Genomic DNA, 26,365 nt, shown 5'->3' with positions numbered 1-26,365 from the left:
AATCTGGCTGGGCCCCAGCATCACCTGGTGCCTGGGCCTCAGCCTGGAGACACTGATGTAACATGCCTGGAGACTCTGAAAAGGCTCTCTCGCTGCAGCCAGCCCATGAACCAGCGTTTGGGAATCACCGACTCCAACCACCTCCATTTTCAGAAGGAGAATTTTAGAGGAAATTCACACCCACAGAACTGAACTGACTTCAACAGATTTCGGGCACATTAGGACAGCAGTGGTGGAACATCTGGCAAAGAAAAAAATTTGGTCCAAATACTTTCAAAGAGTATTTCCAAAGTGCATGATATAAGCCATATAAAACAGGACCATTTGTACAAGGTCAAGAACTACATAATAGGAGAGAAAACGTCAAGAAAACTGGGCTTGGACTTCCCTGGTGGCGCAGTGGTTAAGAATCCGCCTGCCAATGCAGGAGACACGGCTTCGAGCCCTAGTCTGGGAAGATCCCACATGCCGCGGAGTAACTAAGCCCGTGTGCCTCAACTACTGAGCCTGCACTCTAGGGCCCGTGAGCCACAACTACTGAGCCCGTGTGCCACAACTACTGAAGCCCATGTGCCTCAACTACTGAGCCTGCACTCTAGGGCCCGCGAGCCACAACTACTGAGCCCGTGTGCCACAACTACTGAGCCTGTGCTCTAGGGCCTGTGCTCCGCAGCAAAATCCACCGCAATGAGTAGCCCATGCTCTGCAACGAAGAGTAGCCCCCGCCCTCCGCAGCTAGAGAAAGCCCACACACAGCAACAAAGACCCAACACAGCCAGAAATAAATAAAAATAAAATAAATTTATTTAAGAAAAAAAAGAAAATGGGCTTAATAAAGGCATTTGTTGCAATGAGCTATAAATTACCTCTGCTCTTCCTGGTATGAAAAGTGAAAAAGGAGCCAAATTGAGTTGAAACTCTCATTCTTTAAATAAGGATGCTTGATTTATCAGGAAAACAGGTTTTTGTCCTTAGGAATATATTCCAAGGAAAGGCTTAGCATAGTGTCATGCCTACAGTAGACACTTCAACTGTCGAATAAAGCAATGAATGAAAATGTGAATATGTGTTAACCAAAAGAGTGTTTTCCAACAGCCACATCCTACATTAATCTTTGACAGAAGCTAAGAGTATATCAGTAAGTAACGGCTTATTTAGGCATTTGTACAGAGTGACAGAAGCATTATACAGGTCTGTTACTTTCACGGTAGAGACAACACATCCTCTTGCAAGTGAAAAGATACCACTTTTTTTTTTTTGCGGTACGCGGACCTCTCACTGTTGTGGCCTCTCCCGTTGCGGAGCATAGGCTCCGGACGTGCAGGCTCAGCAGCCATGGCTCACGGGCCCAGCCGCTCCGTGGCACGTGGGATCCTCCCAGACCGGGGCACGAGCCCGTGTCCCCTGCATCGGCAGGCGGACTCTCAACCACTGCGCCACCAGGGAAGCCCCAGGATACCACTTTTGATGTAGTGGGAAAGGTTCAGTAGGAGAATGTCATCTGTGTGCATGTACGTGTGTATGTATTAAAGGCACGGGCTGGAATGCAGGAGCCCTGACCTGCCTGGCGTGTCTGTAACACACTCACTCGGAAAGCGACAGGAGCCTATACAAAGGCCCATCCGCCTTGACATAAAGGGATATATCCCTTTATACATCCCTGGAGTGGCAGCCCAGCTGCAGTTCACTGGAGTTCTCAGATTTTATCCCAATAACTAAGGTCACTATTTATGTATAGATTTAATTTCAGGAAACTATACTCTATTTCAAATTTTAACACCAGCTGGGATTCTTTTTACTTTTTTATTACCACGTTTATCTCTGGGGAAGAAGATGCAAGTCTTATAGTACCTTCATAGATACAATTTCTTAAAAAATGAGAATTGCCTTAAAGGAGAAACTTAATTAAAAAATGCATTCTGATGTAGGAGAAAGTGTTTCATATACCATTTATAAAAAATAGAGTAACTCACAGTTTACATTTGTAAACTTGAAAATCCCCAATTTTCAACAAAAAGAAATGCAGTCTAGCCCTCAAAAGTTGAACTGAATAGTTTTAAGCTACATTTTAAAAATCTCAAAAACTAGATCCAATCTTCCACTCAAAAGTGTTACTGTCCTGTTTTGATATCCATAGTGTAATCTGGGTTTGGGATAAATTCTTTGAAGAATGTAATCCCACTATACTTTAATTATAACAAATAGGCACATCGAGGGTGATTTAGTTCACGTTTTTATTAACCAACTATTATTTATGGTTATCATTTTCAGTTTTATTTGCTACCTTCATTACAAAGTAACACTTCCTCATTACTGCATTGTAAAATATGGAAACTCGAAAGCTTTCCTAAAACTCTTGGAGCCAGCCCTAACTACTGGTAAGATGTGTACCTGAGGCAAGATGAAATGTGTGAACTTTTCTTGGAGGGAACTCTTATCCAGGAGAGGAATATCAGGGGGATCACTCATCAGTCATTTCCCTCAAAAAGGAAAATTTGTCAGAGATGTGTGTACTGGGCACAGTGCCTGATGGACTTGGCACTCAAAAACTGAACTGAAGGAAACTTGCCTGAGATGGAAAGAAGTGTTAAGAAATAAACCAGGTCTTTGCAAAATGCTGACCCCTTCCCAACAGTTCAAAGACAAAGTATTTAATTGGGAGAGTCCAAAGAGCTCACCTGGTTCAGCTTCTCACAGCCAGGAATTCCCTTCACTGGTGGTTCTCAGTTGGGGTGTGTTTGCTTCTCAGGGGACATTTATCAATGTCTGGAGATATTTTGGGTTGTCACAATGGGGAGAGTGTGCTGCTGGCATCGAAGTAGGTAGAGGCCAGGGATGCTATTAAGCATCCTACAAGGCACAGGGCAGCCACTTTTCTCCCACCCCTTCCCCCGACTCAAGTAATTATCTGGCCCAAAATGTCAGTAGTGCTGAGGCTGAGAAACCCTTCCCTGAGGCATGACCCAACAGATGGCCTCTGCTTACCTCTTTTTTATAAAATGACTTTTTTGGAGGAATGATTGACACACAAAAAGCTATACATATTTAATGTATACAAGTTGATGAGTTTGGAGATAAGTATACACCCGTGAAAAACCAAGCCACAATCTACACCATAAACGTATCTATCACCTCCTAGGGAAGGCGCACTTATGGCCATGTCCTGAGCATGTCTTTACAACTGCTGGACGGCTCCTTCCACTGAAAAGACCCACTTTATCTTGAAATTCACTGATGAATGATATTTGTCAAAAGCACTACAGAAAAAGAAGGGCACAAATACAAAGTCACATTTTAAGGTCAAAATGCCTTTTCCAGATGTTAATATTCACTTTCTAATCTATTTAAATGATAGAAGAAATTAGAGCACAGAGTAAATAAACTTACATATTGAATTTTTGTTCGTTGTATTATTTTTAATTCTATTATTTGGTAGCTTTTAAGGCTTTAAGTCTATTTCTTTTTTTTTTTTTACCATGAAGATTTTTTTTTAATTTTTGATTTTTTTACTACTCTGTTTCAGTTTAAATAACATCATTGACTTCTTTTTATGAAGGGTGATGACTGTGCCTATCTCCCTTTCTCCAATTCTTGGTTTTGGTTGGTTGTATTATTATTCGTTAAGTCTACTTCTTAATTTATTAACATTAGACAGCTTATAACACATATATATGGAGTTTAAGAAAAAAAAATGTCATGAAGAACCTAGGGGTAAGGCAGGAATAAAGACGCAGACCTCCTAGAGAACGGACTTGAGGTTATGGGGAGGGGGAAGGGTGAGCTGTGCCAGGGCGAGAGAGAGTCATGGGCATATACACACTAACAAACGTAGTAAGGTAGATAGCTAGTGGGAAGCAGCCGCATGGCACAGGGATATCGGCTCGGTGCTTTGTGACAGCCTGGAGGGGTGGGATAGGGAGGGTGGGAGGGAGGGAGACGCAAGAGGGAAGACATATGGGAACATATGTTTATGTATGACTGATTCACTTTGTTATAAAGCAGAAACTAACACACCATTGTAAAGCAATTATACCCCAATAAAGATGTTAAAAAAAAAATTAGACAGCTTAAGTTCTTACTATGAAAAACAAGGAAACTGATATGCTCACCTAGCTTCACCTCTTGTATTCCCTTTACGTCCAATTTTTATTATACTATTTCAGTTCATTAATGTTTATTATAGTTACATTCCATTCTCTTTTTTTCTTTTTTTTTTTGCGGTACGCAGGCCTCTCACTGTTGTGGCCTCTCCCGTTGCGGAGCACAGGCTCCGGACGTGCAGGTCTAGCAGCCATGGCTCACGGGCCTATCCGCTCTGCGGCATGTGGGATCTTCCCGGACTGGGGCACGAACCCGTGTCCCCTGCATCGGCAGGCGGACTCTCAACCACTGCACCACCAGGGAAGCCCATTCCATTCTTAAACTATGTTTAAATCATTCCTGCTTTGAGTACAAATCCATGTTAAACACAGCAAATTAATAAATAGCATTTATAAAACTGAATGGTTTAAATGAAATTCCCAGTAGGGCCACAGTGTGACTGGACCACACCGAAGGAAACAGAACCCACATCTCCCCTGGGTCAGAGGCTAATGGCTCTAGCCTCCTTCACTTCTTCTGAGTCATACTCAGACACCACACTACCTCACATCATCCCCTTGTGCTATATTCTTTCTTGCTTTGCTGATGTACTTCTTTGAGGATTTTTCCATATGGAGTGAGTGGTAACTCCCCCGAGACGCCTGCATGCTCCAGATGTCATTGTTTATTTTCTCTTCCTTCTCTTCCTCCTACTTTTCTCCTTCATGTTTGATTGATAATTTGGCTGTTGGTTCAATATTCTTTCAGAATATTCAGAAATTTGAAGGCATTGTTCCATTGCTTCTAACACCCAGTGTGGTTGATGAGGTGTATGTTTGTTTTGTTAGTAATCTCTGAAAGCTCTTAGGGTGTTCTGTTTTTTCCTTTGAGTTCAGGAATTTCACCAGGATTTTATTTTTTTTATCAGCCCATTCAACCCTGTTGACTATGTTCCTTCCCCTCATAGCCTCCTGTTATCTGTTTCTGGGGCTCCTCGCTGCATTTATCCTCTACGTCTTGTCACTGTTCTCTCGTATTTTCCATGTTGGTCGTTCGGCTCTGTCATGGCAGGTTCCCTTGATTTCACCTTACAGTTCACCAGCATGATCTCTGTTCCTATTCTTCCTAACCTTCTCCCTGACGTATTAATTTTGTTACATATTTCACTTCCAAGAACTCCTTCTTATTACCCAGTCGATCTTTCTTCATAGCAGTCTGTGAAAAGGCCTTGTTTTTAGGACGCAATATCCTCTTGACTCTCTGATAATCCTAATTAGGAATTTTTAAAATTGAAATCTGCCCCCTGTATTATTTGTTTCTTCCAGGTAGGTTCTGTTAGTTTCTCTTTGTCCTTCTCCTTCTTATTATTTTTTGCTAAAGATTTCACTTAAATGTCTGGTGATCTTGTGGTCTATGTCTGTTTACGAGTGGAGGTCTGGTTGATTAACACAAAGAGCTGGAATGGGTCTTCACTGTGGGTGCTTGGGTCTCTTTCTCTGAGTTCTTCCTGTGGTGGGAGTTCTGATCACAGGTTCTCTAACAGGAACATATAGTGTTGATTCCCTAGGATGCGTGGAACTGTTCATCAAAGTGTCCCACCCTTCTCAAGCCAAGGCATTATGACCCAAGCCATCTAGGCTCTCTCAACCAGAACATGGCATCTTAAATGAAGTGAAAGAAAAACTTGAGAGAAAAAGATGGACATTTATTCATCATCTTGGCCAATTGATACTTTCCCGATACCTAGACCCTTGATTTTGCTCTAGACATGCCCGATTCTCCAACCTTTCCTGTGAGCTACCCTGTATTCAGGAATTTCTTCTCTAAGTTTGTCAAAGTCAGTTTCTATTGCTTACACACAAAAAACCTAAGCTGTTGCAGGTGGAAAGGAAAACTGACCTTTGTTAAGCTAATGCTAGGTACTAGGCATTTCACTTTTTTGGTATATAATCATCATAACCCTAAGAAATAGCTATAATTACCATTATTTCAGGGGAAAAAAACCCACTGAAATTGAGTAGATGTGTTCTCTTGTCCAAGGTGCCAGAAAAAGCATTGGAATCCAAGTCAGTCTGACACCAAAACCTATGCTTTCCCTTTACTCTGAAGTATTCATGGAGTATAAGGATACAGACCTGGCTGCAGTTAAGAGTATGCGATGAATATTGGATGGGAGATTTAAGGCTGGAAAACCAGAAAGAGAAATTTAGACTCAATGTATTAAGGAAAAGGGAATCACAGTCTCATCCTTAATAGTGGAGTGGCATAGTAAATCAAAGGAGAATTTAAGAAAGATGATCTGTGACATGTGGAATGCATTCAGAGGGCTCATGTTGGAATAAAATAGACCAGCTAGGAGGCTGCTGTAGTGATGAAATGGAAGCAGGTGGAGAGAAAGAGACAGTTTACAGATGGATTTGGAAGGAAATTTCACAGGATTTTGTGACTGAATGGATACTGAAGGGGATGAAGAAAGATGAGCCAAAAATGACTGAAAGATTTTGAGTTGCAATGAGGAAAGATGAGTGAATGTGTTTACCTTGCCTCTCTCCCAAATTTCCAATGAAATGAACTAGGAATGCAAAAACAAGAATGAGTGCCTAGTGCTACAAAGAGGAAAGGATGCCAAGGGTCCACAAAATGTGAGAATCTCTGGAAGATGTAAAGAAGAGTGAATCAGAATGATGGAGAAGCCAATTGTGCTGAGCTGCCAGTAACCAAACAAAGGCAAAAGAGAACAGCACCTGAACAGGGGTTTACCCGCCCAACAGAATCCCCTCTCCACCACCAAAATCAGCACGGGAGGAGCTGGGAGTGCAAGCAGGCGCAAGGCAGCTACCAGGAGGATGCATGTCCTTCACTAAAGTAGAAAGAGGGCTGAGGTCCTGAATGCTCACCCCTTAACTCCAGGCTTCATTCAACCTAGACCACTTAGTCAATTAGCTATGGAATCTGCCCCAGAAAGCTTCTATTTAGCTTCTATATACGATTATTTATAGGTAATATGATTGTCTATACATAAAATTCAAGAGAATCAAATTAAAAATTATTAAAACTAATAATCCAGTCCAGAAATAGAACTGATACAATAAATATACTAAAATAAATAGCTTTCTTTAAATTCCAGCAAAAATCAATTTTAAAATGTCAGGCCTAGAAATGGTAGCCACAACCCCATAATATATAAAATATCCAGGAATAGTAAAATAAACAATTGTGCAAGAGCAATATAAAAAAAAAAACTATAAAAGTTTAAAAGCTGTAGACAGGGCTTCCCTGGTGGCGCAGTGGTTGAGAGTCCGCCTGCCGACACAGGGGACATGGGTTCGTGCCCCGGTCCGGGAAGATCCCACATGCCGCGGAGCGGCTGGGCCCGGGAGCCGTGGCCGCTGAGCCTGCGCGTCCGGAGCCTGTGCTCCGCAACGGGAGAGGCCACAACAGTGAGAGGCCCGCGTACCAAAAAAAAAAAAAAAAAAAAAAAAATAAAAGCTGTAGACAAAAAGAATTGAAAAATGGGAAGTTATTTAAAAAGGAAGGAATCACAAAATAAATTCAAAGGGTTATTAAATATAAGAATAAACTTCACCTTCTTAATAAGTAATATACAACAGATTTTAAAAACAATGAGGTGTTTTCCTCTAACAGATTGAAAAAGTAAACAAAAAAGCCACTATCCAGATAGGGATGTAGGATGCATATCCACTGTGAGTGGTACTGTATTTTTGTATGGTCATTAAGGGGAAAATTTATACTTATCAAAATTCATATTGTACATTCCCGGCCTTGGCCAAGTATTTTCAATTCTAGGAATTCATTTTGTTTATTTTTTATTATTTTTTTTCTATTTTTTAAATGTTTATTTATTTATTTTCTTATTAGTCATCCACTTTATACACATCAGTGTATACATGTCAATCCCAATCGCCCAATTCATCCCACCACCACCCCCCTAGGAATTCATTTTATAAATATACTCACAAATGAACTGAAAAAATTCAAGACAACCAAAATTTTCATTAATAAGAGACTGATTAAATACCTTATGGCATATCAGTGCCATGAAATACTAAGAATTCTCAAAAATATAAGTTGTACATGGTATAAAAATGGCCACAGTATATTATTGCATTAAAAATACATGTTACGTGATGTTATGTTGTGTTGATATAATTATGATGAAAGCATACATATCCGTAATTTCTGGAAAGAGACACATTAAACTACTAATAGTGATTATCTCTTAGTATAAGGTAGCACAAAGCAGGCAGAGGTACGAATAGCTGCTTTAAATATTTCTGCATGTTAAAAAAAAACTTAAACAGACACCTTAGGTTGGGTTCCCCAGAAACAGACAGCAAGACAAGTGTTTGAGTGCAAGTGATTTATCGTGAAGCGCGTCCAGGGGAGTCTGGTGGGGAAGCGGGGCAGCGGGTCAGTGAACAAGAGGAAGCCATGGACGTGTGCGATCCCAAGCAAAGTCCCCTTGAGTGGAGTTTTGACCTCCTCTCACAGGGACACTCCAATGTATTCCTTAAACCTCTGAGCAAGGGAGCTGGGCCTTTCACCCTCTGGCACCTGTCAGTCATTTGTCAAGAGCTGTCCCAGAAGGAAGGGAACTGCAGTCTGGCTCTGAGTGCTTTCTGGTGAGGGGCATCCAACACCCCCAGGGAAATCCTCTGAAGGAGAGTTATAGGTGCCCAGTGTTAGAACAGAAACCAAAAAAGGAGAGGGCGCACAGAAATGGTAAGAAGAGATCCAAAGGGATCTGGGTGGAAAGCCAATAACATTCACTATGCTATACCACCTCTGTAATCAAATACATATTTTCATAAAAAGTAAGAAAGGGAGAGAGGGCAAGAGCCAGAATGCTACTTCTACGGAAGCTCACAAGTCCTGCGAGTCTAGTAGGTGTCAGCACCTACTAGATGCCTCCCCCCACCCCACTGGCTCCTTCTCATATTCCCAACTGTCCATTAAAAAAACAAGATTAAGTAGCCCTTCATAGTAGTTGAAGCTCTTCTCTCTCTTCTCGTTCACCTTTTCCATCTGAAGCGGGACAGGTTGAGATCTTGAGGAATTAGAGGAACTCTCCAACCCTCTGCTGATCCTAACTGGAACCACATCACTAGGCCGTCCACGTAGCCCTAAAGCTGTAAAAGCTGGAGCACCTGGAAACTAAACTCTGAGGCTAAATTCTAAATGGGACTCCCGAATAAGAGCCAGGCTCTAAAAATCTGTTTACTCTGTTAAACTTGTTGACTTCATGGCAAATTCGTTTAAAACCTTCCTAGAATGAGTGAGTCGAGGTTTCTGCCTCAGCATGGCTGCTGAGCAGAACAGAACATTTCCTGGAAACGTCCCTCAAGCCCTTCACTCTGGGGGTCTATGATGGATCTCACAGCCTTCTGCTACAAACAGATGCTACCGTGACCTTGGGGATGGACTGGGCGGACAATTCAAGTTGCGCCTTTTGTGTGGTCTGTATACAGTCTGTCTTGGAAACCTTCCATGCCTTTGTGTCTTCATTTTTAAAAATGGATGCAATGACTATTGTTCTGTTTACCTTCCAGAGCTGATGTGAAGATGAACCCTGAGATCACACACATGAAATTATCTTATAAACCATGTGATGCTTTATACTAAGTCGCTTGTCCCAACACAAAGATACCAGACATTAAAAAGGGGGACAAGGTAGTGACTTCAAGATCTGAATCCATGAATGTTGGAAGGTTACTTGTTCAGGAAAGCTGTGTGTGGCTGTGGACATGTTGAGTGTGAGTTGGCAGTAAAACACCCAAGGCAAAGAAAGTGAGCTATGGAGAGATGGCCTTGGAGGCTGAGCAGTAGGGTAGGAATTGAGGTACAAATTTGGGAGTCATCAACATGGAAGCAGCAGGTGAATTCATGACTGTGGAAAACACACTTTTGAAAACTTCACCTCCCTTTCCATTTCTGCAGCCACATTTCTTATGTTTTGGGTCTTCTGTTTGGGTTATCCAAATGCAAAAACTGTATTAATAAAAATGATTGTTATCATTGCTACAAAGTGTTAAATGGTTCTTTTGAGTCCCTATTCTCTTATGTATACATTATCCATTCAAAATATCATGCAGATCATCGACTTTTAACAGCCATATAAATTACATATGTGGTCTCTCCCTTCAAGTAATCTCAACTATTTCCTAAGTTACAGTTTTGAGTGAATAAATATACAAGCCATATAACTTAAGGTAAAACTGATGAGATTTTAAAACTGTCAATATATATGTCAATGCTTGAAAATCACCATTTTGCATAATCTTGAATAAAGAGATTTACTTAAGTGTTTTTATGACCTGAGAATCCTTTTATTTAGCCCAAACCAGCACTATCACAAAGTCAAGTTTCGTTTTTAAAGACATTCATTTGTTTAGAATATAGTTGGACTGAACCCCAGGACTAGTCAGTCTGTTTCAGTTGACTTGTCCCCTGATGTTAAAAGCATTAACAATTTCTTCCATCTTTGATAGGTCTCACATGCCAGTTCTTTCTTGGTTTTCTTTTTAAAATTTCATCCCATTAACATCAGAACTCCCAAGACCTTTGGAGTTAGTTAATAGTATTCCTGATTTAAATAGGTTGGATTCTACTGAGGTGTACAAAAAGTCACATGCTAGTTTTCTGGTTGAAGTACAGTATTAAGCTGTAATGCTGCTTATCTTAATAATTAGAATTTAACTGAGAGCCAATTTACTTTTTATTTAAATTAAAGAAATGAGTAGATGTTAGTGGTTTACAATTTAAAAATGGTATATAGGGGGAAAAGCCCTTATTGTACCATTTTAATTTAAATTTTATTGATTTTGCTGATTACAAGTGTTAAATAAGTATTTGTCAATTCCCTTTGCCTAGTTTCACTGAATTGTCCTTTTCCATAAGAAGATATAACATTAAGCAGTCTTGTAGTATCTTAAATCTATTTCTAAATATATGTACCATTTGTGATATGGTTAAAAGCACAAACTCCATGTAAAGCTTATATTTAAAGCAATTATGTTTGTAGGTAAGACATACTTTAAATTGTACAGTAAAGATGTACATAATTCATAAAAGAAAAATACAGTAACACTGTTACTGTACATTAAAAAAAGGAAAGAGATGTTAGAAATCATTTTTCATTCTCTTTATCACTGATGACGTCATCGTACAGATGAGGGATTTGAGGTTATTAAATGACCAGCCCAAGACACACAGACATGCGCGTGCGCACAGACACACACACACACACACACACACTCATATTCTCATAGCAGTTCCATTTTTTTTACTGTTATGTCCTCAATGTCTGCTACAGTCTCAGTGTAAAGTCAGGGACAAAATAGTAAATATTTGTTGAATATGCAATTTATTTAGAGATAGAACTCGTCTTTCGACTCCAAATACATTGTTCTTTCCAGTACACAAATGGAAACTTTCAACATGTTCTTCTTGTAGATTTTTTGGGAGAATAGAATGTGATGAACTGTGTGAAAGAAACTTGAAAACAGGTAGGTATATGCAAATCTAAGAGAGCATTATTATCATTGTAGTTTAAATTTGTAAAACTTCCCAGTTTTCTTACTATGGGTCCATAAATCTAAGAAAAGCAAAATTTACAAGAATGACAATTTTAAAGACAACTATTTTAACTTCTTGAATGATCTGGCCAGGAAAAATATTTCTTATAGCTTTTGGGTTTAGATAATGAAATATTCATTTTTAATGGTAGTTCTATAAAGAAACAGAATTCCTTATTATATACTGATCTTACAGCATAATAAACCAAACAGTTATTTGAAGGTTTTCATCTAGATCTTCATAAACTAAAACCAACATAAATTGGAAGTTTTCAATCAATCTTAGAATTCTTTCTATAATATGAAAATCTATATTGTAAATTGCTTTAGATACTTTTTTTATTGAGCAAGATTTTGAAATAAAGAACAGAGTTGTCATCGATACCATTGGTCATATCACAAGTAATAAAAAATTCAAACAGATTGTTAGCAAATAAAGGCTCTTACAATTTTTAGTAAATAAAGACCAACTAAGGCATCTGAATTTGGCACAATTAAAATTGTTCGTGATGAAACAGTGTTACAATATCTTACAGTGGTTCAATAAATAGGTTAACTTGGAAGAGATTATTGAAAATAATTTAAACATGCTACATTTTAAATTATAACCACTGTGCAAGAATGATATAGAAATTAGTTTCTTAAATCATCATTCCACATACTATAAGAATATCTAGAGAGTAAACTCACATGGATGAGTGCTCAAAATCACTTGGACCAATTTTTTAAAGCAGCTTTAAAATAATTGACTCCCAAATCAAGATATTAAATGCCAACTTCTAACCGGCTATAATGCTTATGGCTAAGATAGAAATGAGATTCTTCACAGAAATGCTGACACAGCCCTAACTGTAGGCATTTGAGCGTGTGGCTATAATTCTTTTTTCAAATCTTACCCAGCAAAGCTTCAGGTAAAAGAGACCGCAGAATATGTAAACAGTAGGAGACAGTCCTGGAGCTTTTACAAAATCACAAACCTGTGACACACTTATATTCATCTCTGATTGCTACTACGAAATAACGAGATCATTCACAATGTATTGATTAGCTCTTTAATAGATAAAAGGTGGGCAGTGTGTTGTAAAAATCAACATTTCTTAATTCATTCGATTTGCAAGAGCTACACATTTTAAGCTGAGAATGGAAAACCTCTAATAAAAGTTTTTCAAAAAAGCCTTCTGCCTTATTTAGCATTTTGACCACTAATCAGAAACAATAAAAAATTAAGAAAAAAACTATAAAAAAAAAGAAAGAAAAAAACTATGGAACAAAAAGTAACAAGGCTTTTCTTTTCCATTCAGAAATCTATTGAGCTATAAAATAGGTTCCCAAGAGGAGTCAGTTTCCTATGTGGAAGGCATTTAAAACTGAATTACACAACCTAATCTTAAAATAGGCCAAGGGAACACAATTTATACTGGGAGGTGAGTGGCTGGAATAGAGGACTTAATTGTCTAATCCTAGTTCTCATTTTTAAAAATGTCTAAGATAATGATGTTTTTAATGAGGAGTCAATTTCAAAGCCCAGCCAACTCTAAGTCGTAACCATGATATGGTGGTATTTTCTTCTCCTCTGCATTGTCATCTAGGCAACAGACGACTATTGATCCTACACTGGAAAATACTGTTTTGATGTTAATTGATCAAAACTGTATGAGGGAAATTGTGATTTCTGAATGGAAGACAGTCATGAGTTATCACTTCTTGAAAATACAGAACTGGGAATAAATATATGTTATGACTATGACACTAAATAAATATTAAAATCAATAATTTGTTAAGATAAAAATATCCTCAATAAGTTCATGTGGGATGATACTATATAATGAGGATGAACTTAAAATTGTTAACACTTTGCATCACAAGTATTCTGATTTTATAGGATTCTAAAAATTTCCTAACTTGCATCGCTTTTTTAATTTATATTTTACTTGATAAACTCATCATTATATCACAGAAAAACAAGTTGAAATGTATAACAAACTAATTTTTAAAATCACCACTAAATTTTATCTTAAACTCAAGCTTATCATCCATTTAAATTCAAATTTAATCTTTTTACAATCTGCATTTTACTTAGAGGCAAAAATCACACTTATTATGAGTTACAAATAATCATGCAAATCTGTGAGAAGCTGTCAACTGGCGAAGTCTTTACCTTGTATCATGTCACAAAATAACACTCATTATAATATTAACTTCAAATGCTAATTTTCTCTTCATTAGATGGCAGACAAGAGATAATGTGCTATTAATATTTTTATAAAGATATGTTGCTGAATAAGAATTTCAAAGAAAATAATACATTCAGGATTGATACTTAATTCTGCAAATGCCTAGAAATCTTATTAATTAGGTATAGCAACCTGCCTGTTAAAACACTAGACACAGGCCAGGAAAATTGGGTAAGGACAAATCACAGACACACATACTTCATAGTTTACCTGCAATATTTATCAATTCAGCTTACTGTTTTCTTAAAAATTATAAATATCCCCCAAACAAGTAAAAATCTAGTTATTGTATCAGTATTATATGATAGGGACTTATTTGGGCCCAACTCCCTCTGACTGCTTTCATATGAATCAGGCAATTTTCTTAAAATTAAAATGTCAATATCCCCCAATGAATCCACTACTCATTTAAAAATATTTAGCATTTTAGGATGGCAGTGGGAATGGAAAAGTAAAATCCAGTTCCAGCGATAACCCAACCTCGTCTCCACTCCCTCCCCCCAAGGGCAGATGTACTATGTACACATGGTTCCTAGAAAATGAAAAAATTAGTTTTCAAACATTTTATCCACTTGCTATTGGGATTTAGCAAAGAAGTTCAATATTAGCTGAAAAGGTAGACTAAAACTATAAGCCATCCAAAGGGCCAAATTATAACTTTTTTTTTTTTTTTTTGGATACCTGCTGGGTTGGGGCGAATGGTGGGATTGGGGGGTGTTTTCATTTAGATCTACTCTGCTCAGCCACTCTGTTTTCCTTTCACATCCTAACCCCCTTGTGTTATAAGGAAACAGCTCTAAGATTGTGGAGAATGTAAACAGCTTTTTATTGTCCAAAAGGATGGCAGTGTAAGGAATGTATGCTTATCGCCCAGCTGCAGCTCCCCACCTCACTTACCATGATAAAGTGCTCCAGGAAAAAACATTACAGCCCAAGCACAATCCAAAAATGGATTAGAATTTGACATACACTTCCTTAAAAACTGATAAATCAAGCCACGCTGTAATATTAGAATCTAGCTCTTAAGGAGGGTATATAATCTTGTCAAGATGTATTTCTTATTCCCTATTGACTCTGGTGGTGTGAAAAAAAAAAAAAAATCTAACATTCCCAATACAGTAAACTGATAGAAGAACTTTTCCCAACACATCCCCCAATATAGCTCCTTATCTTTAAGAGTCTAATACAGTGGAACAGATACACAGTTCATGATCACTGAATGCAAAATTAAATGAATGAACTAAGAGATTCATGAAGATATTCTGAAGATCCTACCTAAGTACTGAGTTCCCCAGGTTTTTACAGTTTTACTTACACACACCATACAAATGTTGCTTTGTTAAATCACCTTTTTTTGGAATCTAGATCAAACATTTCAAAAAGCAAGGGATACTGAAGAGTATTATGGCATATATGTGGCATGCTTAATGCCTTAGATGTAAAATTTATTTTAACATGCCATCTTGTATATAGGCAGTATGTGCTGGCTCATTTAAGGACATTTGGGAACATCACTGCATTTTCTTCTTGAAGCCACTGAAGAATTTCTTGATGCTGTGCAGGTGAAGCTAATCTCTGTGCAAAAGGAATGGACAGGCCCTTTCGTGCTCTCTCCCCTTCACTAAGACATTTTAGAACTCCTTCCATCCTCAAACTTACAGAGTATCTTTGCGTCTACAATATCATATGTATCATAGAGAAACTTTAATAAGTTACTTGATCTTTCCCTCTAAAGGGAAATGAGAGAGACAGAGAGAGAGAGAGAGAGAAGGGAGGGATGAAGGAAGGAAAAAAGGAAGGATCATCATCCTTGGGTTCCTTAACCCTGTTTTAACAGCCAGATTAAACTGGGTCAAGTCTTAAATATGAAGACCAAAGAAACCTTGGCTTCTGGAGAAAGCCCTCTTGATAGCACCGTATTAAGACAAGTGCCAAGAGAGCAAGAGAAATCCATCACAGAGGCGGACTGCGCCAAAGCAATCCCCTTCTATAATTGTACTTTAAAAGTTGTCTTCTTGAACGTCTTACTTGGGATCTCCCTTAAACAGAATTAACTAGCAATCCATACAGCATACAGGTATATTTCGGAAGGAGGAGAGGGTGGCGCCACGCGGGAAAAGCGAGGAGAGATGAGAGGCACCACTGGAACGGTCGCCTAGAGCCTCCCTGGCGGACCGTGCAACCACCTTCTAATACCCTTCATATTCCTCGGTGCCCCCTGAGCCGCCCAGACCAGACAGGAGAGGTCTTCGGGAACAAAATGCGTAGAGACGACGGGGAGGGGGCTCCTGTGTGGAGTTGGATTTGAAAGTTACATCCTGCGTCCCCGCCGGCACAAAACCCCATCCTAGTCCCCAGTGCCAGATAGAAAACGAAGAGAAATCCAATCTGCCTCCCCAAATCGGTCTTTTGCCTAAGTTCTTCCCCAGCAAGGAGCCACCAACCGGCCCTGAGAGCGAGGATGCACGATGCCGTGCTTTATAAGTGTTTGCGGGCATCCGGGCAAAATACCACGTGAAAAATAACCACCAAGCCCCCCAAACTCTGGGCTAGAGGCAGGTCTTTCAGCCCATCCTCATCGCGTCCGTCTACCCTTATCCCCTCCTCGACCGCTCCTCAATAAACCTGTTCCTTCTCTCTCGCCTTCTTCCCTGCCACTTTCTGCCTTCTTTACCTCAGCCCTCCAGTCCCAATCCTCCATAAGCACCGCACTCGCCTCAGGGTCCCCACTCTGATCCCCGTTCCCTGATTCTTTCCCTTCAACCTCTAAGGCAACCCTAAACTCCCTCCACTGCCTGCGCCCCCAACCCCATGGCCCAAGCAGCCCCAGACTCTGCTTCCGAGTCGGCAGCCGGAGCGGTTTTCCCGCCGAAACGCGGCCCCGGCGCGTGGGGCGTGGGGCGCGCGGCGGGCCGGGCACTCACCAGCTGCAGCAAGCCGGGGACCACGACGAGGGGCAGCGGCCGCAGGCGCATGGTGCCGGCTGGCGCGGCGTCTCACGAGCTGCGCGCCCTCGCCTGCCTCTCGCGCATCTCCACTTCGCGGGGCAGGACTGAGGACGCCAGGGACTCCGCGCGGCGCTTCCCTCCCGGAATCCGAGCGCAGCGCCGCGCCACGCCGCGCGGGTCGGGTGGGCGGGCTGGGAAGGGGGTGGGGGAGGGCGGGCGGGAGATGCTTCTGGGGCCCCGCGCGCCCCTCCTTGGAGGGGGCCGGAAAAGGAGCGTGGGGGGCAGCTCGAGCTCCGGCGTGCTGCGCGGGGTCCCAGCAGCGCCCGGGGCTCCCGCGTCCCGGGGTCAGGGTGAGCGCGGCGGGCGCCCGCGGGCGGGAGGCTGCGGCTCCGGCGCTTTGATGCGGGGTTCCCGCGCGAGGCTGCTCCCGGAAGAGCTGAGCGCGCCCGGGAGCCCTGCGAGGCTCCGGGGCCTTCTCCGCCCCCGCTCAGCAGAGGGCCGGTTGGGCCGGGTGCCCTGCCCACTGACCAGCTCTTGTTTTGCTGGGGAGGTGGCAGCGGGGATTGGGGGGGGCGGGTGGTCTCCCTGAGTGGATGCAGGAAGGAGCGCGCCGGGAGAGCACCCAGGGAGTTCTAGGGGAAGGCGACGGCAGGGTCCTGAGGCGGGGCGGGGGGCGGAGGTGGTGGTGGTGTTGAGGGGTGCTGGAGCCCGGGACGCCCCGGGAGAGCGCCCTGCTCCGCAGCAGCCCTGGCTCTCAGAGCCCGGCGCAGGGGTTCCAAAGTGAGGCTGGTGCGGCTGGAAGAATGTCTGGAAGTGGAAAGTAGTGGGCACCTAGAGGGACATTGAGGAGGGGTAGCGGCAGGGCTCTGAGAAACCGAGCTAGGTGTAGAGGTCCAGGCTTACTCGGGTTTGAGGATGCTGTCGGCTGCTCGGTGTCCAGGAGGAGGATAGAGCTGCGCCCGGGCGCCTGGGGAGAAGAATAAGGAGAGGAGACCCTGCCGCAGCCTCCCTCCCAGTTGGGAAATCTTGGAGAGGGTTTCTGAGGCCGCGGCTGGGCGAGGCCAGAAACCTGCTGCCCGCGATCGCTCAACCCCATGTTAACAACTCTCCATTGGAGAGATCCTTAACCTTTAACTATCTCTGTGCTGGACCCTCTAGTGGAAAAGTCAAGGGACAGTGGGGCTCAGGTACTCCCACGTTTACGGCGGGTGAGAATTTAGACATCATCCATCAGCCTCTTTATTGAACAGATGGGAAATCTAAGGTCCAGAGAGGTAAAATCAGTTCTCCAGGGATGAGTCTCTAGGCAGCTACTTCAAAAGAACACTCAAGGCAAGGCTAGTTCCTACATCCTCTTGCAAATGAAAAACACGTTGAGGCAAGAGAGTGGAATTGAGATAGATTTTTATTTAAAAAAAAAAAACAACAACAAAAAGTGAAATTTGGGTTGGAATTTTAGGGGAAAAACGTTTCCATCTCCTGCTCTTACTGCTCTTCTACCCCCAAATAAAATGCAACGGGAGTTGGTAAGTCTTTGAATGGTGCAGGACCAAGGGCAGGAGGACTGACCTGGGTAGGGCAAGGTCCCACCCTTCCTTTCACCGGGTGTGTCAATTTTGTGCAGATGGGGAGGGAGGTCATTCCAGAGTGTTCTGGGGTCCCAATGTGACTTTGAAAGTTGTCCCTGAGGCTGCAGGTGGGGTACCTCTCTAATACAACTCCATTTCCTGTATGGAGGAAGAGAGGCAAGCGAGGGTTGTATATCCTTCCTAACGCCTCACCTAGCCTGACTGGGGGATTCTGGGGCCCGTGGCAAAGGCTGCAGCAGCGAGAACCCACTTTGTCCTCAGACTCTTCCTTTTCCTTGCAACAGACTCAAAAACAAACAAAATCATTATTTGCATATCTAAATATATAACTCACCTCCTTATAGCTACCCTTCACCTCCACAAAAATTCTCTTTACCTAGGCTTAGAGCTCACTTCTAGAAAGTTATTCTATCCTAGAAGCATAAATAAGATAATTTCAAAAATTGGGAGCGATCTCTGTAGGTTGATCTTCTTGTCCAACTTTGTCTCTGCATTTTATTTACAGACAATCTTTGGGAAGTGATTAATAGGGAACGAGTTTGGCAGACATTAGAAGGACCCCTTTTTGGAGAGGGGCTGCTAGAAGAGGAAGAAGGCAAACGGCGTTGCAAGAGGCAGTACCTCATATAGACTCAGTGTTTCTGCCGGAGCCCCAGCTGACTCGTCTCTAAAACCAGAAGGTGAGGTCCCTTCTTGGTTTAGTAGTTTCCGATTCTGTTATCATTAGCTCTTTAAATGAGGAGCGCCTGACTTAACACACTATTGAAATGAATAAGTGATTTAATGACTGGAATATTTCACTCTTTTCTTTAAATTTGTTCCTATTTCTTAGACCATTTCTACCCTTTTGGGAAATTTATGCATAAAATTTTAGAACCTAAACTTGGACATGGGTCCTAATAATACTAAGTATTCTCACAATGGAACTTGCTGCAGGGTGTTGGATTCCAAGCTAAGAGCTAACGGACACAAGAGAACGTGTGTCCCGTTGATCAGGCTGTGGCAGAGAGAAGCACCAAGGACCCCCTTGACTAACGTCTGGTATTACTGTGTTTATTTATAAGGTGACTACTGCTAATTTAGTGTATTCCCCAAATTTTGCTGTAAGTACTATGGGAAAGTGGAAGGAAGGAAGAAAGGAAGGAGGGAGGGAGGGAGAAAAGGGGGAAAGATAGAAGCATTAGATACATGGACTGTCATTCCGAACATGCAGTCTAACCAGGAAACATGCAACAAACAAAAGGCAGACAATACAGGGGAGTTCAAGTTTAAGTGCTGCCTAGTACAGTTGGAGGAAGGACAGATCATTGTAGACCAGCATGACTGCTTCATGGCAGAGATAAAATGTGAGCTGGCTCAGTTTCTGAGAATAGCCAAGGTTAGTCTATGTGGGAGAAAATGGGGAAAGCTATTCCATGTGGGAGGAACAGCACAAGCAAATGCCCAGTGGAGGGACTTCGTGTGACTTAACTGAGGGATGGACAGTAAAGTGGGTCAGACTGGCTTTGAGAAAAAGGGAGAGAAAAAGTAGGTTAAAAGCTAGACTGTAGGGATCTGGAAATGCCAGGCTAAATATCAATAGTTTAACTTGGTCTGCAGGAAATAAGACCAAAGTTTGGTCTTCAAACTTTTTGGAGTAGAAAAGTCAGACATCAAGTGGCATAAAGATATACGCAGTGGTAGCAGGCAGGATTGTCTTAAGGACGAAGCTCCATGAGGAGATGGTCATGGTTGCTGGAAAGAAGAGAATGGAGAGATGTGGGTGCAAGAGCTCCTACAGAGGAACAAGGAACTGAATTTGGGGTTGGAATATTGTAAAACTTTCCTGGCATATTAGAGGAATTTTTTTTAACATAATCCCTTTTCCTCTTAGAGGCAATTTAACAACTGGAGAATCAGATCATTGTCTTTTCATTTTGAAAGGGTGGTTTTCCCAGTGTGAGGGGAGTGAAAATGGTCTTTCCATACAGACAAAGTAGCAGAAAGTAGAACTTACCAAATTTTACTGCCATAAGATTCCACTGTAGCCTTTTAAAAAGGTAAATAATAGGGATATTGTCGATGCTTTGAGAGCCAGTCTGTCAACTTGTGGCTCACCGGGACCATTAGCTTTTTCCTTGTGCTTCTCCTCTGCACTTACTTTCTCACCCTTTACTGTTCATTAGCATCGTTACCAGAATGTGGATAAGAACATCATCTGCAGTATAACATTTCAGAGCTGCGGTGGATATCAGACATGAACCAGATTTCTCACTTTACCTTTAAGGAAATGGAAGCTCAACATGTTATGTGACTTGCATCAGGTCATCTGGAGAGAGGCATGGGCGAATCTGAAGCTTGATTCAAGGCCTTCAGTTTCTCGGTGCAGTGTCTTTCCAATTCATCACTCTGCCTCAGGTATTTTTCAGCTGGCCAGCAGTTGTAAAAGTTGTGATGTAGTGAATGAATGAACCTTTAGCGAATAAAAGTTACAGGAATGATCTACGGATGTTAAAAGCCCCTGAGTCGATCTTATTATCAGGAAAAGAGGGTTGACTGTACTGAGCCCGAAGCAGTGATCAGGTAATAATTTTAGAAGGGTGAGAGATATGGAGAATTACATGGCCCAGGGCTCAGAGGAGGAATGGGGACTCAAGAACATGGCAGTGCTTACCCCAAGGATAGAGGGAATTCTCAGGGACCCTCTGGACCTCTTAGACCTCTGTGATAAGAAGCTGGTGGGCTTTTTGGTAGCAATTCTTAATGAAAATCCTTTTCAGTTGCCATTCTTGTTGAGTAGTTGACTATTCTTGAGTCGCTGTTGTATTAAAATGATGCTGCATTACATTGACTCTCAACCCTGATGGCACTGGGGACTTTAACCTCTTTAAAAGTGGACTCAAACATCGGTATTTTTCACCCGGAGATTTCACTATACAGCCATGGTTGAGAGCTACTACTCTACCAGAAACATTTCTTCCCCCCTCCCTCTGCCCTCCCGCCCCCCTTCCCTCCCTCCCTCCTTCCCTCCCTCCCTCCCTCCCTCCCTCCTTCCCTCCCTCCCCCCTTCCCTCCCTCCCTCCTTCCCTCCCTCCCTTCCCCTACAGAATCATAGGCCCCACATTTGCAATGCACTCAGGCCTTTAACAGAACATCATCAGAACCTATTTACATCCTTAGTTTTTACAGAACTTTTCAGGAGAGAACTGGACATTTTCTTTGTAGCCGTTTCGACATGATTGGGGGATTTATGAAGTTTTATCACACAAACGTATCAGTTGTTCCAAGTTCAAACACAAATCAAAGAATTCTTCTACAGTGAAATTGTTTTTTTTGCCACAACTCTCTCTCTTCACCATCTCTTCCCTTGGATGTCAGAAGATGCTGCCAGCAGTGTACTGGTGGCTGATGCCACTGTCAGAAGCCAAGGGGAGAGGCTGGAGGGAGAGGAAGAGAGGCAGCCTGGGGGTCCCAGTGGGTCCTGTGATAAGAAGGTGCCTGGGTGAAGAGAGCATCACTTAAGACCGACAAGGCAGGAGAGAGCATCTCTACCAAATCAGACTGACTTTTGCAAACTTGTCACTGTCTTTCCGTGTGCGTCCCCATGCATTGTTCATATATGCATGATTATTTGACTGAATAATCAATCACCTTTTCTACTGGTGCATGGAATATGATGGATGTCATTACTAGGAAATCATTTAACCTCTTTCAGATGTAGCTTCCTATATGGAAAGAAGGCAGGAGAACAGAGCCATAGAAGGTTAGAATTGGAACATCTTTCTTAACCCTTCAGTTTATAGATGAAGAAACTGAGGCCCAGAGATGGAAAGTGATGTTCTCAAGGTCACACAGCCAGACTGTGGCAGAAGAAGGCTAGACTCCAGGGTCAGTGCAAGGGGGAGCTCAATCCAATCTCTTTTCATCCCAGATTTCTGTCTTCCTTCTAGGAACCCTAAGCATTCTCAAATTGGAAAATTGTCCTTTGATTGGCTAAGGTAGCATTCTGTAAATGTGTTTTTCCCTTGCTGTCTTTTTCGTAATCATTGCGGATCAGGCAGTAGGCAGTCCACAGCTCCACCCTACCCCAGAGTAAGCCTAGCACAGTCAAAAGAGACTTTTGGTTGCAAATACCCAAACACAACTCAAACAAGTTGAGCAGTTACAAAAGAAAGCCACTTAATGGCTATGGGAACAGTAAGTTCAAAGGCTAAAGGTAGTTTCAGGCAATCTGAGGCTAAATTAAGAAATTTTTGAGCAGGATATTGGGTTAGCCATTCTGTGTGTAAGTCCATGAAAGTGGGCTGGGAGCACAGCTGTAGAAAGCTTAAGGTTGGACCCTGGAGAGCAGGGAATGAAAACCTGTCCTCCTAGGAACTGACTTTTGTAAGAGCCTGACCACCTCCCAACCACCACCAATTTTCTGCAGAAGGAATTTGAAGTTGTTTTTTTTTTCAGATGTCTTTTTCCCTTGATATGGTCTTCCCTAGCTTAGGTGCCTCCACTTTTTCTTTGATAGATATTTGAATGATTCTCATCTCCTAGCTTCTCACACTCCAGCTTTCTGTGTCTGCTTGGACAGCAGCTTGATAACCATCACCTCATTTAGCACAGACCCGTACTTGCTGTATCAGATGAACTGAGCTCGCGACATGTGGGAGATGGTTCAAAATCATGGGAGCAGGGCTTCCCTGGTGGCGCAGTGGTTGAGAGTCCGCCTACCGATGCAGGGGATACGGGTTCGTGCCCTGGTCCGGGAAGATCCCACATGCCACGGAGCAGCTGGGCCCGTGAGCCATGGCCACTGGGCCTGTGCGTCCGGAGCCTGTGCTCCGCAACGGGAGGGGCCACAACAGTGAGAGAGGCCCGCGTACCACACACACAAAAAAATCACAGGAGCAGCTCCCTTTACCACTTCCTGCCTCTGAGCAAACATGAGTTGGTTCTTACGCACCGTGGAAGCCACCACTTATCAAAGCGTAACAGTAGTTACCCTTATGCGTAGGTCTAACCACGCCAAGGCAGTGTCCATTGGCTTCAAGCAGTTACAATTCATTTTTTGTTTATAGCCAGGTTCTTATTTATTTAAACATGGCATTCTGAAATGCATGTGGCTTTTTAGCAGGATGGATGAGTCACAGCGTTTTGCCTTTTTAGTCTTTTTGTGCAAGGCAACTGGCATATTCCACTTGTGGTCTCTCTGGACCTCAACATTACCATTCAGGTGCTGCTTTCATGTTTTATTTCAGTCTGTGTCACATGAGTGGTACTTTCCTTGTCTTCCGACAGAAATTGTGTTAGGAAACAAGTGGGCTAGTTTTCCTACCCTAAGAAAGTACAGATTTACATTAAGTGGCTGCTGGCGTTCTGTACAAAAAATCCCGATTTCTAGGTGTTTGGGGGGCATCTCTTTTCCCCCTCTGCTGATCTAAAATGAACTTGTCTAATGTTTCCCTGGCAGAGTGATAATCGCACCGAGGTGCCTTCTCTCCGTTTAGTGGAATATCTTGAGTGCTATCTACTGGCCAAATGTGGCATTGCTTCATAAAGCGTGAGCTTCAGGCCAATTGTCATGGGTCTTTTAAGGATAACTTTTGTCGGTCAGCTGAATATATGCCATGTGTTTTAGCACATCCTGACACATACTAAGGACATGCATTTTTAAATGATATCATTGCTAGGGAATCGCTTATTGCCTTCTGGGTCAGAAGACCCCTTGATTAAGAGTCGTACAAATTATAGTGTAAGTGAAATTTAACCAGTGGGCAGGTGCCCGCTTCTTCTTTGAAATGGATAACTATGAATATCTTAAATCTGATTCTCACTTTGCTGAGTAATGTCAATGGATAAAAATAAGCCTTTAATTTAAAATGAACTTTACAGAGTCAATCAATAATGCTATGTTTTCATGTGTATGAAAAGGAAGAACAGAGCAGTTAAAAAAAAATCCTCTCCAGTTAATTTGCACTCAATACGAGGTAAAAAGAACATGCCAGTACTAATAGTATTGATCAGAATGTTTAAAAGGTAACAGCCAATATTAAGTAGGAGTTAAAATTCATCTAATGTTTGCTAGCCAAACTGTATTTTCTGCCTAAGGTCTTTTGTTTTAAGCAGCTTGTAAATTATCCAGAGAAGTATATTATGCTTTAATCAAGATTGAAGGAAAGAACATATGAGGAAGGAGCGCAAAGCATTGAACAACTGAGAGTCAATGACAAGTGATTTGAGAGTCATGGTCAAAGAACCAAGGGATCTTCTTATTGTAGCAGAATGAATCATTGTTACGTTTAGGACAAATAGCTGTAAAGGAAGGACCAAGGACGGGAGATTGCTGTTGATTATCAGGAAATCATGAAGAGGAAGGGCTAATGTGTTGACATTAATTTAGGCAAACATCCAGATCATGAAGCTGTAGTTAACAGGAACTTTATATAGACATATAGATTTAACAATATACAGGGAAATAGACTCTCCTATCATAATTTTTAAGTTATTAAAATGCAACTTATGCTGCCTTTCACTCGATTATTTTAAATTGTTTATTTAGTAATTTGGAATTATTTATGTCACTTCATACTTATGTATTCTACTGCAAATTATAATTTTAAAAATTGAATATCCTGGATTTTGAGACTCTGATCTATGTAACGTATTCGGTGATCTGTATGCTACTAAATAATGATCGGTATAAACATTTTGATAGATAATAAAAAAAGAGAGGACATGAGTTAAAAATACATAACTATAATTTAAAACCATTCTGTTTCAGCAATAGAATATATATATATATATATATATATATATATGTATGTATTTATAGGCACAAGCAAAAATCCCACTAATACTTATTTTTCAATTATTCCTAAACTGAGCTTTCTTTTTTTTTTAACCCCAGGTGCTGTACATATATTATAACATATAATCATTACAACAACCCAGTAAGGTGAGTATTATCTGAAATTTGCAATGGCAATGCTGAGAAATAGAGGAATTAAATATTGTGCCCAAGATCACTTAACTCTCGTGTCACAGGACCCACGATTTGGACCCGGAAACTCTAGAGCTTTCTCTCCTAACTATGACACAACATCGTATTCAACTGTACTGTTGTTTACATCTTGTCAGTAAAGTTCCTGGTCTGCCCAAACTCTTCTTCATTTTTCTCTCATTGTGACCAACAGAAATGGGGAAAGGTAGCATATGGTGTGATGCTACTAGAGAAGTTGTGTTTATGTAGGGGTGTATGTGTGTGTGGGTGTGAAAATATTTGGCACAGTGCCTGGCACTGAGTAGGAATTCCCCCAAAGCTCCTTAAGTCTGAGTCATGTGAATGCTGTCTTCAGACTGAAAGGAGATATGCTTTTTTGTTCTTTTTCATTTCACTAGTAACCCCTGTGGTGGTTTGCTCCGTGCAACGCCATCAAACTGGGAACCACTTTTTCCAGCATTCTTTTCCCCTGTATAGTTGTGTTAGAGTTGGCCAAAGAGATCTGATCTGCATAAGATCTAGAAGGCTGAAGCTCCGGGGCAGCCATTCCTCTCTAAAGGTCTTCTACTTTGAAAGAATAGATCGGACCCAGCGGTTCCAGCCTGTCCTTGCTGTCTTCCATCTTCCTAAGGGCTCTGCCTGCCGGCCAGCAGCTACCCCAAACCCACCACTAGATGCTTCGTGTGGATCCACAGGACAGGTAGTCACTCAGACACCTTCCCTTAAATCACCCCACGAGTTCCTCTTCATGTTCCCATTTGGCTTCTCAGAGTATCCTGACCGAACCTTGGCAACGTGAATATCAACACAGTCTCCAAATGGGCAGTAAAAACAGTTTACCCAAATCTGTCAAATTTCGTAGGACTTACACACTTTTTCTAACAGTAATTTTAAATATAATCTTAAATCTTAATTCTAAAATTAATCTTGGGGTTAAGAATCTTGGCGC

At 41.7% G+C, this 26,365-nt stretch overlaps 1 protein-coding gene across 1 annotated transcript in view; it reads right to left on the bottom strand.

The window, feature by feature from the left end:
• Positions 1-16,919, bottom strand: part of NXPH2 (neurexophilin 2) — a 107,728-nt gene extending 90,809 nt beyond the window's left edge. The window contains exon 1 of the mRNA XM_027115540.1: positions 16,834-16,919. Coding sequence (XP_026971341.1) covers positions 16,834-16,884 — 51 coding nt within the window. The 5' untranslated portion in view covers positions 16,885-16,919. The remainder of the gene's footprint in view (positions 1-16,833) is intronic.
• Positions 16,920-26,365: the final 9,446 nt, after the last annotated feature.

Source organism: Aethalodelphis obliquidens, unplaced genomic scaffold (assembly GCF_003676395.1).
Source record: "Aethalodelphis obliquidens isolate GAN/ISIS:26980383/991018 unplaced genomic scaffold, ASM367639v1 scaffold2, whole genome shotgun sequence".
In the NCBI taxonomy this organism is placed as follows: Eukaryota; Metazoa; Chordata; class Mammalia; order Artiodactyla; family Delphinidae; genus Aethalodelphis; species Aethalodelphis obliquidens.
This window is presented reverse-complemented; position numbering and strand designations above follow the sequence as displayed.